General features: G+C 39.6%; 1 protein-coding gene across 5 annotated transcripts in view; it reads left to right on the top strand.

Annotated features, from left to right (window-relative positions):
• The window catches only part of MDGA2 (MAM domain containing glycosylphosphatidylinositol anchor 2), a 691,558-nt gene that overhangs the window by 350,710 nt on the left and 323,458 nt on the right, over positions 1-17,390 (top strand). For 3 of the 5 annotated variants that reach the window (XR_012669127.1, XR_012669125.1, XM_048853669.2), the window contains exon 4: positions 14,045-14,253. Coding sequence is in view for 1 of the 5 variants with exons in the window: in XM_048853669.2 (XP_048709626.1) it covers positions 14,045-14,253 (209 nt within the window). In the remaining 4 variants the exon portion in view is untranslated. The remainder of the gene's footprint in view (positions 1-14,044; positions 14,254-17,390) is intronic. The other 2 variants (XR_012669126.1, XR_012669128.1) reach the window with 1 other exon arrangement.

Raw genomic sequence — 17,390 nt, forward strand, 5'->3', positions numbered from 1 at the left:
AAATCTGACTTTATATCCCTCCCAAAACTCTTGGCTACTTTATAGTATTCTGATTAACTTAGTCCCATCTGCTACCTTTAAATATAGTTTATAATATAAGCCTCTTCCTCCCAGTGTATCTTTTCTGCTCTATGTCTGTATTTTAGATTTAGTCTGTACAATCCCTAGGCTGTGTTGTCTTCATATTAGTATCATTTTTCAGAACTTAGTATATTGTTGCTTTTCGTCAAATGATAAATAACAGTTCCTAAGTACTGTAGCAGGTATCTTGGTGTTTTCTCAAGGAGGATTTATACGGTTCTCACAGAAGAATTTTGCTTACTTAGTCTATTCATCTGACCGGTATTCCACTGTCCTAGAAAGCCCGTAACATCTGCACCACATCACCTTTTATTTAGGGCTGTCACGTGATTAAAATATTAATTGTGATTAAAAAAATTAACCGTGATTAATCGTGCTGTTAAACAATAATAGAATACCATTTATATAAATATTTTTGGATGTTTTCTACATTTTCTACAATGTCAAACTTTAGAGCCTACAAGTCCAATCAGTCCTACTTCTTCTTCAGCCAGTCGCTCAAACAGGTTTGTTTACATTTGCAGAAGATAATGCTGCTTGCTTCTTGTTTACATTGTCACCTGAAAGTGAGAACAGGCATTGCTTGGTACTATTGTAGCCGGGGCCGCAAGAAATTTCCATGCCAGATGCGCTAAAGATTATGTCCCTTCATACTTCAACCACCCTTCCGGAGAACATGCGTCCATGCTGATGACAGGTTCTGCTCGATAACAATCCAAAGCAATGCAGACCAATGCATGTTCATTTTCATCATCTGAGTCAGATGCCACCTGCAGAAGGTTGATTTTCTTTTTTGGTGGTTCGGGTTCTGTAGTTTCTGCATCAGAGTGTTGCTCTTTTAAGACTTTTGAAAGCATGCCCCACACTTCGTCCCTTTCAGATTTTGGAAGGCACTTCAAATTCTTAAATCTTGGGTTGAGTGATGTCACTATCTTTAGAAGTTTCACATTGGTATCTTCTTTTCATTTTGTCAAATTTGCAGTGAGTGTTCTTAAAACAAACACCATGTGCTGGGTCATCATCTGAGACTGCTATAACATGAAATATATGGCAGAATGAGGGTAAAACAGAGCAGGAGACATACAGTTCTCCCCCTCCTCCCCCCCAAGGAGTTCAGTCACATTTAATTAATGCATTATTTTTTTAATGAGCGTCATCAGCATGGAAGTATGTCCTCTGGAACGATGGCCGAAGCACGAAGAGACATATGAATCTTTAGTGCATCTGACGTGTAAATATCTTGCGACGCCAGCTACAGCAGTGTCATGCGAATGCCTAGTCTCACTTTCAGGTGACATTGTAAATAAAAAGCAGGCAGCATTATCTCCTGTAAATGTAAACAAACTTGTTTGTCTTAGTGATTGTCTGGACAAGAAATAGGACTGAGTGGACTTGTAGGCTCTAAAGTTTTACATTGTTTTGTTTTGAGTGCAGTTATGTAACACACAAAAAAGTATATTTGTAAGTTGAACTTTCATGATAAAGAGATTGCACTACCGTACTTGTAGGAAGTGAATTGTAAAATACTATTTCTTTTGTTTATCGTTTTTACACTGCAAATATTTGTAATAAAAATAATATAAAGTGAGCACTGTAGACTGTGTATTCTGTGATGTAACTGAAACCTAGATATTTGAAAATTTAGAAAAACAACCAAAAATATTTAATACATTTCAATTGGTATTCTATTGTTTAACAGTGCGATTAATTGCGATTGATTTTTTTTGTTAATTGTGTGAGTTAACTGCGATTAATTGACATCCCTACTTTTATTATTTGCTAAACTCTTGGTCGGTAACAAATTAACTTAGCCCCAAAATGTGTACCCCCTTTGTGACAGAATTCTTCCTGCCATTCTCCACAGCTTATTATAACTCTGCCATCTCCCAGGAAAGGATCAGTGACGTTGCAGTCTTCTTCATTAGTCTAATCAATCATAAAATGACTGTAGACTGCTCTCCTAGCAGGACTTTGGGACACGTGTTCTGGATTTCTAGAAGATAGCTGGGGATTGGTCCTGCTTTGAGCAGGGGGTTGGACTAGATGACCTCCTGAGGTCTCTTCCAACCCTGATATTCTATGATTCTAAGATACAAGATACTCTATATTCTGTTCCATTCTATATCATTACCTTAGCATCTTAGTGCTTTCCAGTAGTGCAGTAAGTGATGTGACTGGTCTACTGATTGCTTTTACCCAGTAAGTAGTATATAATTCAAGGCTGTTTTACCACACTTTCATTTACAGCCCTTCTAATTGCTAGATGTGTCTGATTTGATTTAGCTTGACAATAAATATGTTCCTGGATTTGCTCTCCTGAAATATCACTGCAGCAAAGTGGACTCTCATTCTCTGGGATTATGAGAAGGTTTTTTTGTGTGTTTCCTTGTTTGCTACAAAGTGATGAATATCAGAGAGACACAGAAGGCACAAACTGGGAGGCAGAAAGATGAGACATTCGAACTGCTAGGTAATTTTAATCAAATTACAGTAATTTTAATAATAACAAGTCAAGCATAAAGCTGATACAAGGTTAAGCCTTTGGCCCTACAATAAGTCTCTCAGAAGATCTCATATTAGCTGTGTGGCGTTTTTTCATTACCGAGTGATGAAATCACAGTTCCTTCATACTCGGTTTCTTTCACAATGATACAAATCAGGCGGTTTATTTAGATATTTATATTTGTTTTCACATTTAGAAATAATGCCCATTGCCTTCTTAGCACTTGGGTGCCTTACACGCTTAGGTTGATGTAGTTAGGGCGATGCATTGTCCATGTAGACGCTGCATTACTGACATCACTTCTTGGCTGTCAGCCCTGGGGCTGGGGGTGCTCCAGGTGTGAGTTGTTTTATAATGCCTCGTGTTGGGCACTTTCCCATGTGCTGGGCGTGTCCAGTGTAATATTAGCATTGGGAAGACCTCAAAGTGCTTTGTATTCTGAGGACAGTCACAAATTTTAACTTGGACCTTAGTGGTGATGTGTGTTTTCAGAGAGAGACAGTGGGATTACTGAAGTCAATTGAAGCCGTGTAAATAGATCTGAAGACAGAATTTGACTCAGGGCAGTAAAGCTACAATTAATTTATTTGTTAACTTAAAAAAAAACAGCATGTGGGTTCATTGGGTTTCTGTTGTTTCAAACTAGTTAGTGTTACAGAATTCAAGAAACACAGCTGCAGAATCCCATGTGTTGTTCCACAGAGACAGAGAAGGCTTACAGCAAACTTCTGAAATCTGCTTTTTGTAATAAGCCTGTTGAATTTCTGCCCTTCGGCTACACGAACCAAGGTCAGTAGGCGCTGTTTGATAATGGGTCAAAATTGTAGCTAACCAAAAAATTGGATCACATAGGACCCAATCCTGCTAAATGCTGAGTGCCTCATAAAATTAGCCTGGTGGTGTTAGTTTATTCTTAAGGGAGTTTATTTTGATAAACTCAGTAAAGCAGATTGAAAACTCAGGTGTATGAACCTGTCAACATACCCAATGAACTCTCCATTCAAATCAGCTACCATCATTACAAGAAATAGCTGTAAGACAAAGAGAGGAACCGAGGGATAAAAGAAAAAGAAACGAAGATCAGAGAAGGAACAGATAGTTTAAACATCTCTGTATGACTGCTTGTCAGGACCCTTCATTGGGGGCATGGATCAGCATTCCTGTTACACTCCCCATCAGTACCCAGCCCATGCCAAGGAAGCTAATGATCCAACCAGCAGACCAAATTCGGTGATGAATCCTGGTCACGAGCCACCTTAGGCATGTTGCGCATCGGCTAAGAAGCAGCAGCCTTCATTAGCCATTGCATTTCCTTTTGGGCATCCACGCAGGAAGTAGCTTTCCAGGTGCTGCCAGGGCGTCAAAGTACAATCGGCTCTCTGGAGCTACTGAAATCCGTTCTTTTTTTCAGCAGTAATGTCAGTCGGTTGAAAATGACTGTAAAGTTAATAAAAAGAAAAGGAGGACTTGTGGCACCTTAGAGACTAACCAGTTTATTTGAGCATAAGCTTTCGTGAGCTACAGCTCACTTCATCGGATGCATACTGTGGAAAATACAGAAGACATTATATACACACAAACCATGAAAAAATGGGGGATTATCACTACAAAAGGTTTTCTCTCCCCTCACCCCACTCTGTTCAAGCCTAAGTTAACTGTATCCAATTGGCTTGAATAGAGACTGGGAGTGGCTAGGTCATTATGCAAGGTAGCCTATTTCCCCTTGTTTTTTCCTACCCCCTCCCCCCCCAGACGTTTTTGTTAAACCCTGGATTTGTGCTGGAAATGGCCCACCTTGATTGTCATACACATTGTAAGGGAGAATGATCACTTTGGATGGGCTGTTGCCAACAGGAGAGTGGGTTTTTGGGGGTGGGGATGGGGAGAAGGCCTGGATTTGTGCTGGAGATGGCCCACCTTAATTATTGTGCACATTGTGAGGAAAGTGATCACTTAGAGTGGTTTTTTTGGGGTGGGGGTGGGGGTGGAACCTGGATTTGTGCTGGAAATGGCCCACCTTGATTATCATACACATTGTAAGGAGAGTGATCACTTTACATAAGCTATTACCAGCAGGAGAGTAGGGTGGGGGGAGAGAAAACCTTTTGTAGTGATAATCACCCATTTTTTCATGGTCTCTGTGTATATAATGTCTTCTGCAGTTTCCACAGTATGCATCTGATGAAGTGAGCTGTAGCTCACGAAAGCTCATGCTCAAATAAATTGGTTAGTCTCTAAGGTGCCACAAGTACTCCTTTTCTTTTTGCAAATACAGACTAACACGGCTGTTACTCTGAAACCTGTAAAGTTAATAACGTCTCAGAGTGTTAGCTTACACTAAATGCAATCTTTTCAATTTAAGTCCAGTAGAAACATCCACCTAAGATGTTCTGAGGCTGTGTCTGTAAGGTAAACTTCCAGGGGGCGATTTTCAAAGGCACAGTGTGTTCGGTGCTCAGTTCCTACTTGTGACTTTGGAAAATTGTCCCCTTCAATATTCTTGCCTAATTTCTTTGTCAAAAGAAAAATAAACAGTGTCAAGTGAAGGAGAAAAAAGTCAATAAGCAAAGCAAGAGGAGAAAATGATGGGAAAAGTTCTGTGCTGCTTCAGGACAGAAGATTTGTTTCAAGAATGACTCAAGGCCTGATTCAATGTCCACTGAAGTCAATGAGAGTCTGCACAATTTAGAGTCATCTCAGACGGTCCTTTCCATACGGTGAGATTATAAGCAGTGTTACTCAGGATCACAAGGAGACATATTTGGATTTTAATATTTTAGCTCTGAACTTTAACCAAAAATTAGGTGTCCAGGTCTCTTTTCAGCTCTCATCCTCTCTCTTTCCTTAGCATGTATTAAATATAGCAGACATATCACCTTTTACAAGAGCAGAACAGGAGTTCTTTGGGAAGAGTTTCTTCTATGGAATGCAGGAGTGATCTGGTTCTTTTGTCCAGAGAATTCATTCCTTCTTCATATGTGAGAAATGGGAAAATCTCTCGGAAAGGCTCCTTTCCATTATTGCATGTTAGATTGGAAATTCCTTGGGGCAGGGACTGACTTATTAGGTGTATGTACAGTGCTTAGCACAATGGTGTCCTGATCTCCCTGGGTGCATCAGTGAAATCCAATGTGTTTGCTTCTTTCGTTAATGGAGTCTGTGCATACACATCCTACTCCCGAATTCTAGCGATGGCTCCAGTCCATCCATTTACCCTTATTGTAGTTTTTCGCAATGGATGTTATAATCCAATTGACATTTGACAGAACTGGGAATATTAAAACAGGAAGATTTTCTTTTTTTTTACAGCTTTTTTGTTTTTGGATTATTTGGAAGATCTTGTTCAAAAATATGGCTTTTCTTTTGAAAGGTAAAAATCGTGAGTGTATTCATATGAATGTGTTGATTGTCATTTGGGAACTATCACCATCGGGACTTTTAGTTGAGTTTTTGCTTGTGTGTGCTCGCTATCTCTCTGACCACAGATATAAAGCTTTTACAGTGAAGACATTAAAATGCATGGCTACTTTAGACTGACAACCTTGCTGGCGAAAATTAAGAAATTAAGATTAAATATTCATGCTTGCTAGAATGAAAATGGAAGATTCAAATTAGGTTAAACCAAATAAGATTTATATTTTCTTGTCAAATGTATTTTAGTGATGTTTAATTAGTCGTGAATAGCTGCCGTTCAACTACTTTGCAGAATTTTTACAATATATTAATTAGGAAATGGCTATTTTTGAACCACAGCAGAGTGCTAACAATTACTTGTGGAATAATAATAATTTCTTATTCACTGGTTGCATATGCAGATCTGTTTTAATTTTTTTTTATTATACAGAGAATCTGCTAAGAGCATTGTAAAGTTATATGAATAAATAACTATTACACTGTTTGTTTTCTAAATTTAAACTGATGTCTCTAATTCATAATAATTCCTAAGCTCATATCTGTCTCCAGTGTGTACATCTCAAGTTCAGGTTCATGATAAATAATGCTGTAAGTATCCCTGGGTTGTAATACTAGGCAGCAAAATTTTCAGATAGTACTAGCGATGCTGAGTGCCTGAAGTTTTAAGTGCCTCTTCTGAAGGCCCCTTAAAAAGAACCCTGGTTTTCAGGAAAGCTGGGTCTGACTTTTGCCACAGCATTGCACTAGAAGCTCATGTTGAGTTGACCATTAAATCCTTTTCAGAGTAACTGCTTTGCAGGATACAATCTCCCATTCTGTAGGTATGACATTCCTTTTTCATGGATGCTATAATTTTGCATTTGTCTGTATTAAAATGCATTTGTTTGAATGGGCCCAGCTTACCAAATCATCCAGATCACTCTTAGTGACTGCCTTGTTCTCAGTGTTATTTACTACTGCACCAATCTTTGTGCACGTTTTATCAGCAGTGATTTTATATTTACTTCCAGATCATTGATGAAAATGTTGAATAGCATCGGGCCTGATACAAATTCCTGCAAAACCCCTCTAGAAACACTCACAATTGATGATGGTTACCTACTGACAGCTATTTTTGAGATCTGGAAGTTGTACAGTTCTTAATAAATTGAACGTGCACTTTATTTATATTGTATGGTGCTAATTTTGTGATCAGAATGTCATGCAGTGCTAAGTCAAATGCCTTTAAAAAGTCTATGAATTACATCTTTGCAGTTATCTTTATCAACAAAATTTGTAATATCATCAAAGAATTAAATCATTGGTTTGACAAGACCTATTTGATATAAAACCATGCGAAATAGTACCAATTATATGTCTAGCCTTTAATTCTTCATCAATTAACTCCCGTATCAGTTTTTCTGTTATTTTGCTTGGGACTGACGTCAGGCAAACCAGGCCATAGTTACTCAGGTGTTTTTGATTAATGACATGACATTAACACTTTTCCAGTACTCCACTCTTTATTTAAAATGCATGGGTAAGAGATCTCCTTTGCCAGCTCTTTTAGGACTCTTGGATACAAATTATCCAAGCCTGATGATTTAAAATTTTTTATCCATAGTAGATGTTGTTTAACTACTTCTTTAATTACTAATGGACAGGAAAGTACTTCATCATCTTCATGTGAAAAGAGTACATCAATCCTGCTTATTTCCAATTTCAGAACAAAAACATTTATTGAACATTTCTGACTTTTCTGTATCATTATTTACAGTTTTACCACCTCCATCTAGTAAAGGGCCTAAACCGTTGCTAAGATTTCTTTTTGTTCCCAATATACTTAAAAACTCCTTATTGTCCTTAGCCCTGCCAAGGCTGGATTATTTTTCCCTGATGTCTTTATTTTCCCTTATCAGCTTTAAGCACTTTATCATTCAGTATAAATTAGAACTTGTATCTGTATCCCCTTTTTTTCCAATTTGTTACATATTGCTTTATTTCTTTATTCCTGCTTGGAGCCTTTTCTGTCCCACAGAATCTGGATGGGCTGTTAGCTAAAGTAGTTGTCTTCCTGTATTGTGGAATTGTTGGGTTTTTGGCCATGTAGTAAACTTATTTTAAAGAACTCCCAATTTTCATCCCCATGTTTCTGTCTACTTTTTTCAGTAACTCAGTATTTGCATTCAATATTCATATCGAGCCTTGAAGTTAGTACAGAAACAGGGCTCTTCATTTGCCATTAGAGCAAGTCACTAACTTGCCACAGCCTATATATTTGGGTGTATTCAAATTACATAACCTATTGATTGTGTGTCTCAAAAATATTTTATTGGCTTCTTATATTTGAATAATTCAAGACCATACAGAATAATATAGTACTGACACCAGGACTGTGTCCCTGCAGAAGTTTGGAGCCCTGCTGAAAACCATGGGCTGCTAAACCCCCCTTTTTAAAAAAGAAATGCAAGCCTTTTTCTATAAGAATAGAAAGTGTGTTAGGCAACCCCGGTATGTTATTGCCACCTGCCCTATAGTATGACCCTATGAAGCAGAGGTGACCCGTGGGGTGGTGACATGCGGAGTCACAGGCTCCCCTCCCCAGATTTGCTGCTTGGCTTGTAGCGAGCATGCTCACAGGGACTGAACACGCTCAGTAACACTGCTGAAGCTGGCTGCCCTCTCTCTGCCTCGCACCCTCCCCTCCCCCCCGGGGTCATCTCTGCTATGAAGCAATTTCAGTCGGTTCCACAGATCACTCTTAAAAGTGCCTTTTCTCATTTCCAAGGCTCGCTCTCTTTGAACAACTCAGGACAGTTGTGGTCGATTTAAAACCGCCACCACCACCACAACTTTGTAGTCCCGCGGGTTGAAGGAAAATCATGTAGCAAAAGCAGGCTATGCAATCCTGCACTTGTCTCCATGTGGGGGGGCTGGTTCCCCATTGAAGCTGTAGGATTGCATGTGGGTTGCAGGACTGGGCACAGGGTTCTGACTCGTGGTACATTATGCTGCCACGCTGTGTCTGTAATCAATAACATTTCTCCAAGCATTTCTAAACGTTGGAGATCAGCAATGTGCCACATTGTACAATGCTTAGTCCCATTCCGCCAGCTCGTGTCATTGCCCTGCAGGTCATGACGTGTTTGGTCTAGTTTTGTTTCACACAGTTTTTGCTTTGATTTCTGCTTGTGCAACAGTTTCAGGATTTCAGGAGGGAATATTTCCCATACAGTATTTATCACATGTTTGCCATCTGGGTTTTCACTGTCATTCCATTCAATTCAAAATTTAAAGACTGAAAAATTGGACCTAACGGCAGCATAAATCTCTGTGGAAAACATAATTCTGTGATCATTTGGGGGGATTAATAGACTTTTTAACTTAAAACAACAGCCCATGACTTCAGTTTCATTTAATAACTGATTAATCACCTTACTCTTCATAATTAGATAATTTAAAAAATGCAAGTCTTATGGCAAAGCAAAGGGAGGAAAATACACCTTGTGCTGAATCTGTTCCTATTGTGCTAGACCCCCCTGAGATTTCCTTCTGCATTTCCCCTTTGCTAGTTAATTGCCTTGTAAGAACTAAAGTCAATAGCTTCAAGCCTAGACTGTTGAACGGCTTGCTCCTTCACGTACTGTTGGAGAGGGGAAAAATGTGTACACACAGGTTTAACCAATTACAAAAAGAAGTCCATTTGGGATTTTGAATACAAATGGGTGGTGATTCAGCTAGGCATTGAAATCGGAATTCCAAGAGAGCTTTGACTACAGTCTACGAATGCCATTTTGATCAGAAAGCTTTAAAATGGCCTTCTTGAGTGAAACTAATTTGACAGTTGCCATTCCTGGTAGTTACAGCCTGTAGCAAATGCCTGGTAGCATTACAAAATATGTTTTAAATTGTTTGTAACTTTTTATATTGCCGGAGCAAAATGCCTTCTTACATAATAATCCAATAGACCATTTCTCTAACCCGGCACACTAATGGAACACGTAGCTGAATTCTCAGTGAAAGCTCCTAACTACTTTGCAAAATAACGCAGCGTTATTTTGTCTTTTCTATTCACGCTGCTTTTGTTGCTCTCATGCAGCTGGAGAGATTTTCTACTGCCAGTGACTCAATCAGTCATTTTCTGCTGTGAGAATTTTCCATTAAGTGGACATAATGGAAACGGTATGGCAGGGACCTTGCCCTCTGTTGCAGTCCTGAGCTTTGACTTCTTTGAGATTCAAGATGATCATTATTTTAGACCCAGTGGAGATAAAGGCCCCACGGTGCTAGGCATGCACAAACACACTAAAAGAGAGCGCCTGCCCAAAAGAGTTTACAGTCCTACTAGATGAGAGATGAAGGAAGTGTTATCATCACTGCCGTTTTACAGGTAGACATCAGATGTACCTCTGTGAGGTTAAGTAACTTGCTGAAGCCCATATTGGAAGTCTGTGGCAGACCTTGGAGTTAAATCCACAGTACCTTAACCAGAAGGCCATCTTTCCTTGAAAGAGTAAATGAGAAGAGGTTCCGTGAGAGGAGAGGTTTCAAATTTCCACTCTGTCATTACTGTGTATTGTGTAAACGGTATTGTTGATCAGCAAAGACTCTGGAGAGCCACTACTGTGTGATGTGTTGTGCATTTTGCTGGGGCTGTAGGCAACCAGGTGTTTTGGGCTGTAGCTGGGGCTGTAGGCAACCAGGTGTTTTTCGCTTGAAGTTTAAGAAAACTATTTTCCATAGTTTATTTGCCATTGAATGAATGGAGGACATAAAATTTCAGCATTCTCCTTCCATTGCAAATGTTACTCTGTTATAAAATAACTTTTAAAAGAAAAACAAAATCTCATTATAAAATGCCATCCTAATTTGAAACAGCTGTTTCATAATTTGTTTCTGTGATGCTACATTCAATATTTTGCAGAGTAGAACTAAGGTAACATTTATTTAAAATCCATTCACTATTACCAAGAATTATTGTCCGTATTACTCGGATAGACGTATGGAACATGTGTTTTGTATTAATCGAGATGCTTACTCCAATGTGCACAGCCACTGGTCTTACTACTCAAATCAAGATGTACACCTTTAAAGAGCAGCTTACATATTTAAGGCAGATGTCTATTTTTTAGCATTGATTGGCCTCAATCCTGCAAACATGCAATGGAGCAACTGTGTTCTCCTGGACCTGATTCAGCAAAGTACTGTAGTATATGCCTCACTTCAAGCATGTGAATGTACTCCCACTGGCATCAATAGGACAAGGAACATGCTGAAAGTTGGACATGTGTTTAAGCACCATGCTGAAGCAGGGTCTGGAGTTGTTCTAACTGATTCAATGGATTTCTCACATTTGCAAAGTTACTCAGGTGCATAAGTCTTTGAAGGACTGGGGTTTTAATTTGTGGATGAGTGGGTAAAATCAGAATTAACTGAAGAAATCCTGCATATTCTAGAGTTTAATAGGCGTGTGTGTTTGTTTTTCATGGGTTTCTACACATTTTTCTAACCAATAAAATGTGTGCCGAATTAACACAAGCAATCACTGTGTGCATGCAGATTGAGCAATGATAGGTCTATGTGGATAAGCAGGCACTGTTGGGTATGCAGTCAGCCCTTGTGAATACACAGCTACAGTAAATGTACATGCAGATTGGGAGCACACCTAGATCTACCTGTCTACACCTAGCCTTTTGGAAACCTAAGTACCTAATTTGGAGAAGCAGCCTCCTACTGGTCATTAGAAGTTTTAGTAGCTAGATGTCCATCTGCCGCTAATTGTGAGTGGAAACTTGCAGGCTGAGTTATTTGCGGGTGGAAAATTGTGCAACATAAGTTAGTAAAGGTGGCTGGGATGGGGGTTATTTGCATGTTTTTCTTCAATGTAGCCATTATTTTTAAGACAACTTACCAAAATATGTTGGTAAAACAACACTGCATACCAAGGAATTGTCTCCCCCTTTGATAGGAGCTAGCCAAGTGTCGGAAGCTTATTGGTATAATTGTTTAGGCAGGGTATTCCCACTACACAATTTAACCCTAAATTTCTTTATTAGAAGCTGAAGGCCAAATGGTATTGTACAAATGCTCTAATCGTCTCTAAAAGCCTAAAAAAATAAGTGATTCCTACATCCATATCATAACATACGTTCATAAACATTTGATCAGAAGAGTCACAAAAGAATCAAACCCAGGGATAATGCTTTCATCCTGGTTTGCTCCAGTATGATCAGATAGGAGCTGAGAAATACCCCTGGTTTTTGTATACAGTGCAACAGACAATTGATGGCATATTGATTGTCACTGTCTTTGCTAAAACCAGGTTTCGGTCCTGCTGATTCAACATGCACAATCTTTCTTCATTACTCAAACTAGTTAGAACCATCCATGATCACTGGGGCCTTTTTCCCCAAGAACTTTTCCTCCTATGTTATGTTACCAGTTACCTTTCAGGTCCAGTTTTTCCAATTAAGCCACATTCTTTCAAGGCCTTCCCAGAACTGCTAACAGGATCTACTCTTCCCATAAATATATTTTCTTTAGCCGAGCTAATTTAACCCTTTATTTACTTCTTTAATACTATGCCAAGTTAGTCGATTTACAGGGCTAACTTTCCTTTCTCCTGTTGAGAGGCAGTGAGGTATTTGCGAATGGGAAGAAACTCTGTTGTGTGCTTCAGGGATGCTTAAATTGATACTGCAGGAGCTGGAAGTCTGTATTTTAAATATCAAGAGGGGTCGCCATGTTAGTCTGTATCCACAAAAACAACGAGGAGTCTGGTGCCACCTTAAAGACTAAGAGATTTATTTGGGCATAAGCTTTCGTGGGTAAAAAAACCCACTTCTTCAGATGCATGGAGTGAAAGTTACAGATACAGGCATAAATTTACTGACACAGGAAGAGAAGGAAGTTACCTTACAAGTGGAGAACCAGGGCTGACAGGGCCAATTCAGTCAGGGTGGATGTGGTCCACTCCCAATAATTGATGAGGAGGTGTCAATACCAAGAGAGGGAAAATTGCTTTTGTAGTGAGCCAGCCGCTCCCAGTCCCTCTTCAAACCCAAATTAATGGTGTTAAGTTTGCAAATGAATTGTAGCTCTGCAGTTTCTCTTTGAAGTCTGTTTTTAAAGTTTTTTTGTTGCAGGGTGGCTACTTTTAAATCTGTTGTAGAATGTCCAGGGAGATGGAAGTGTTCTCCTACTGGCTTTTGTATGTTACCGTTCCTGGTGTCTGATTTGTGTCCATTTATTCTTTTACTTAGAGACTGTCCAGTTTGGCCAATGTACATGGCAGAGGGGCATTTCTGGCACATGATGGCATAGATCACATTAGTAGATGTGCAGGTGAATGAGCCCCTGATGGTGTGTCTGATGTGATTGGGTCCTCTGATGGTGTCTCTAGAGTAGATATGGGGACAGAGCAGGCAACGGGAGAGTCAAGGGTATCCAAAGCCTGGGATGGATCTTCTTGTTTGTATCTTAATACATATCTAACTACCTAAAGACATGTCTGCCTTAAAAATGTTCTATTTTATTACTTTAAAGAAACACAAATACACTCACATTATCCTATAAGAGGCAAAGATAAAACATTCTCACCAAATAACATCAAACTTCTCTTACAATGCAAATTAAAACAGCTTGACTAATTATTTCCAGGGTTTGATCAACAGTGTTTTAACTAAGTGAGATTAAGAAAGAAAGCGAGATTAAATTGTTTAAATGCAACATTAATTCACGCTTAACACCATGCGTGGTTTTGAAGTTATTTCTCTTGTGGTAACAGCTAGGAACCTCAATGGTGAGAAGGGACCGCATTGTGGCAGGTGCTGTACCAACACAGAACAGAAAGACGATCCAAAGAACTGACAATCTAAGAGTATACACTTGGAGTAGTAACTGTTCTCGGAACAGATCGCAAACATTCTCATACTTACCTGTTGTTTTTCAAGATGTGCGGTCTTACTTGGTTGCTTACTTCTGTGTAGGAAACACCTTAGGTTCTATGTAAGTGCTGATTTTGTTATCTGAATTGTGTGTTTTTGTGCTTTTTTTTTGCCTTTCCAGATTTAGATGACCCGATAGTGACAGTTCACCAGAGCATCGGGGAAGCAAAAGAACAGTTTTACTATGAGAGAACAGTGTTTCTCAGGTGTGTTGCTAACTCCAACCCACCTGTACGGTACAGCTGGAGACGTGGCCAAGAGGTATTACTGCAAGGGTCGGATAAAGGAGTTGAAATCTATGAACCCTTCTTTACCCAGGTAGGAATCAAGGTACAGTATTTTTCTTTTCCTCATAATATTTTCCCCCCTTACGTACACAGTGTATTGACCCCTTAAAGAACGGTTTCCTTCTTTCCATTTCAGGCTTCACATCTGTTGTTTTCCCCCCACAGAAGCTGAAGAAATAGCTATCAGGCATGGTGTAGGGGTTTTCACCAACATGGTTCATTTCAGGAGCCTGAGGGAGTTAGAAACTGACTCTTATCTAATTCTGGTGGGAGTTGGGAGCCTAATCTCTTGTCTTTTCCCCACTTTGTGGGTGCTAGTTCCAAACAACTTTTTACACGGGTGGCGGGGGATGGAAATTTCAAAAGTGCCTAAGTGACTGAGGAGCACAAGTCGCAGTGAACATCAATAGTGTTTGTACTCTTGAGTCACGTAGAGGTGTTAGAAAATCCCACCATACAATTTAAGTCCGCACAGAGGATCTTTAGTGCTATCATTTCTCAACAGGAACTAGTTTTGTTTGCTCATCAGTCACTGAGGGTATGGCTACGTTGCAAATGAATAAATAAATACACGTCCCTTGGTAACGAGTCTGAGCCTGGGTCTACAGACTCTGGCTAACCCTATGGTGTTAACAGTACCCAAGTAGATGTTCCCACTTGGGATGGAGCCCAGGCTCTGAGACCAATCCCTGTTGCTGGGTTTCAGAGGCCAAGCTCCAGCCTGAGAGGGATCATCTACATTGCTATTTTTATCATGAGCCAGAGTCCATAGACCCAGGCTCCGACACTCGCTGCTGTGGATCTGTTTAGACATACCCGAAGAGTCAGCTGCTCTAAAATAAATATCCAGCTTCCATCCCCTTGCAAACCTGCTCAAGGTCCCGTAGGGCTGTTGGCTTCTCTGTTGTGGAAATCACATGCAATACTGTGAGTCCAACCCTAAAATGGCCAAGGAGAAAACAATTGCATTTTAGGCTAATTTCACCGCTGTGCCCAGAACCATCACAAGGCTGGTGCCTATTTAAGGCCTATTTTGACTGGTACTCAAACGGTGCCCAGGCCTGGTGCTGATTCTCAGCACTGGGTAACTTTCAGCCATGGTGAGTTAGCACACAAACGGAAGTGGAATACTTTTCTTTAGGCTGACACTGTTTGGGCAATTTACGCTATAGGGCAAGATTGCATGTGCTGTGCGTATCATGTCTGTGTGTGCTGTGTAATGATGGCGTGCCTAGGAGTTACTGAGTGCCTTTATTTTTGTAAGCATCATTTAACAGAGAGGAAACTCTCTCCTTATTTTCAAAAAGAAAAGGAGGACTTGTGGCACCTTAGAGACTAATCAATTTATTTGAGCATAAGCTTTCGTGAGCTATAGCTCACTTCATCGGATGTACTCCTTTTCTTTTTGCGAATACAGACTAACACGGCTGTTACTCTGAAACCTTGCTTTATTTTGAAATTGTTGGGCTACCCTCTAAAAAGGAATCTAAGTCAATAATAACGGGTGGTAAGATCCACTGCAGGTGCAAACTGAAGTAGCTCCTTTGAAGCATTGAAGTGCACAAATTAAAGATCTGCCCCATCATCCTGTTTTTTCCTACCTGTTCCCCAAATAATTAATGTACAGTGTCTCTGTATAGAAGGTTACAGGGGGAGAAAGCTGCTGTTACTCAGAAGTGTTGCTACCAATAATCTCTGGCAACTCAGGCATATTGGCCATCAAAGCTGCCTATCAGATCACATTTTTGAACACATTTGTATTTCTGAAGACCGTAAATCAACCCCAGTTTGAAAGTGGGGGAGAAGGAGATCCAGTCTACTGAAAACAAGTGTGTGTGCGCGTGTATGTGTGTGTGTGTGTGTGTGAGAGAGAGAGAGTGTTTTGAAAATCTGAAAAAAACACTGAGGAAAGAAACAAACAGCTACCCGTTCAGTCAGAGTTAGAGCAGAACAATCCTAAATAATTCTGAGCTTTTGACTTGAGAGCACCATCATTTCTGCTGTGTATTACACTCTGTATTGCTAACCTAGCTTGCAATATTACAGAGAAACATACAGACTGGAACCTTACAGAGATGAGAAATAGACTGGGAGAGTACCATTCCTGGACCTCTGAACGCAATGAGATTATTCTTAATTTATCATCTATGGACCCAGTTAGGGACTCTGTGGTCTGTTTTCTAGTGAACACAGAGGTGTGGATTTGGAGGGTTTTGAATGGTTAATTAAAAGTCAAATTCTCCCTCTGAAATGGGATTCTTTGACTAATAATGCATCAACATGGCAACGTTTACTGTAATTTCTTTTGTTCGATATGTTCTTATTAGGCTAGAAAGCATCACATTAAATTAGATTCCTTTTTAAAAAAAAGTATGGTCCCTAGGTTATTAGGAACACTCTTGGTAGAACCTTTGTTTGTATTAAATTAGTAAATAAATCAGATTGTCATATTGATCATCAAAAGCTTATCCACAGCCTTTCTGCATATATTGGTGCTCAGGTTGAATTAGCGCATCTACCTGTGTGCATATGAGATTTGATACACAAGAGGACGAAGTGTAATTAAAAGTTTGAGTCATACATGTTTACTGCATATACCTGCATAACTGGTCCTGCTGATGATACGTCCAGTAGCAAACAGTGATAGCTGATGTGAGGAGGGATAAGAGATTTGACTTTAGAACATTTGGGGATTTGAAGTTGAGATGGCATTTTCTTCTTGATAGCTTTGAAGCTGGATCATCAGTCCAAATCAAATGAAGTTTAGGGAAAACAAATATTGAAATATTTTAACTTTTCTCTTCTATTGTAGCCAAAGGGAGGAGGGGTGAAGGAAGCAGCGTATTCTATCTGTATTTCCATTTTATTCAGTATTAAATAAAAGAAGGTAAAACATAAACCACATTATTGCCTTATCTTCATTTTAGGAATCCTGCCGCTCAAATTTAGCTCTAGATTTTTAAACCAGAATTTCTGCAATTTGGTTGTTAACAAGGATTACTTATTCTAGTAACTCTCTGGGGGGAGGGGGAGGGAACCCAGTCACACACACATGTACTCATGTACTAAAGCAGTTCAGATAGTGAATTTTTTAAAGCTTTAAACTTGCCGCACAAGTTTTCCCCTAAGGATTTTCTTCTTCATCATCATCATCATCATTAGATATTGTAATTGCACAGT

The sequence above is a fragment of the Caretta caretta genome, chromosome 6 (assembly GCF_965140235.1).
Source record: "Caretta caretta isolate rCarCar2 chromosome 6, rCarCar1.hap1, whole genome shotgun sequence".
Taxonomy (NCBI): domain Eukaryota; kingdom Metazoa; phylum Chordata; order Testudines; family Cheloniidae; genus Caretta; species Caretta caretta.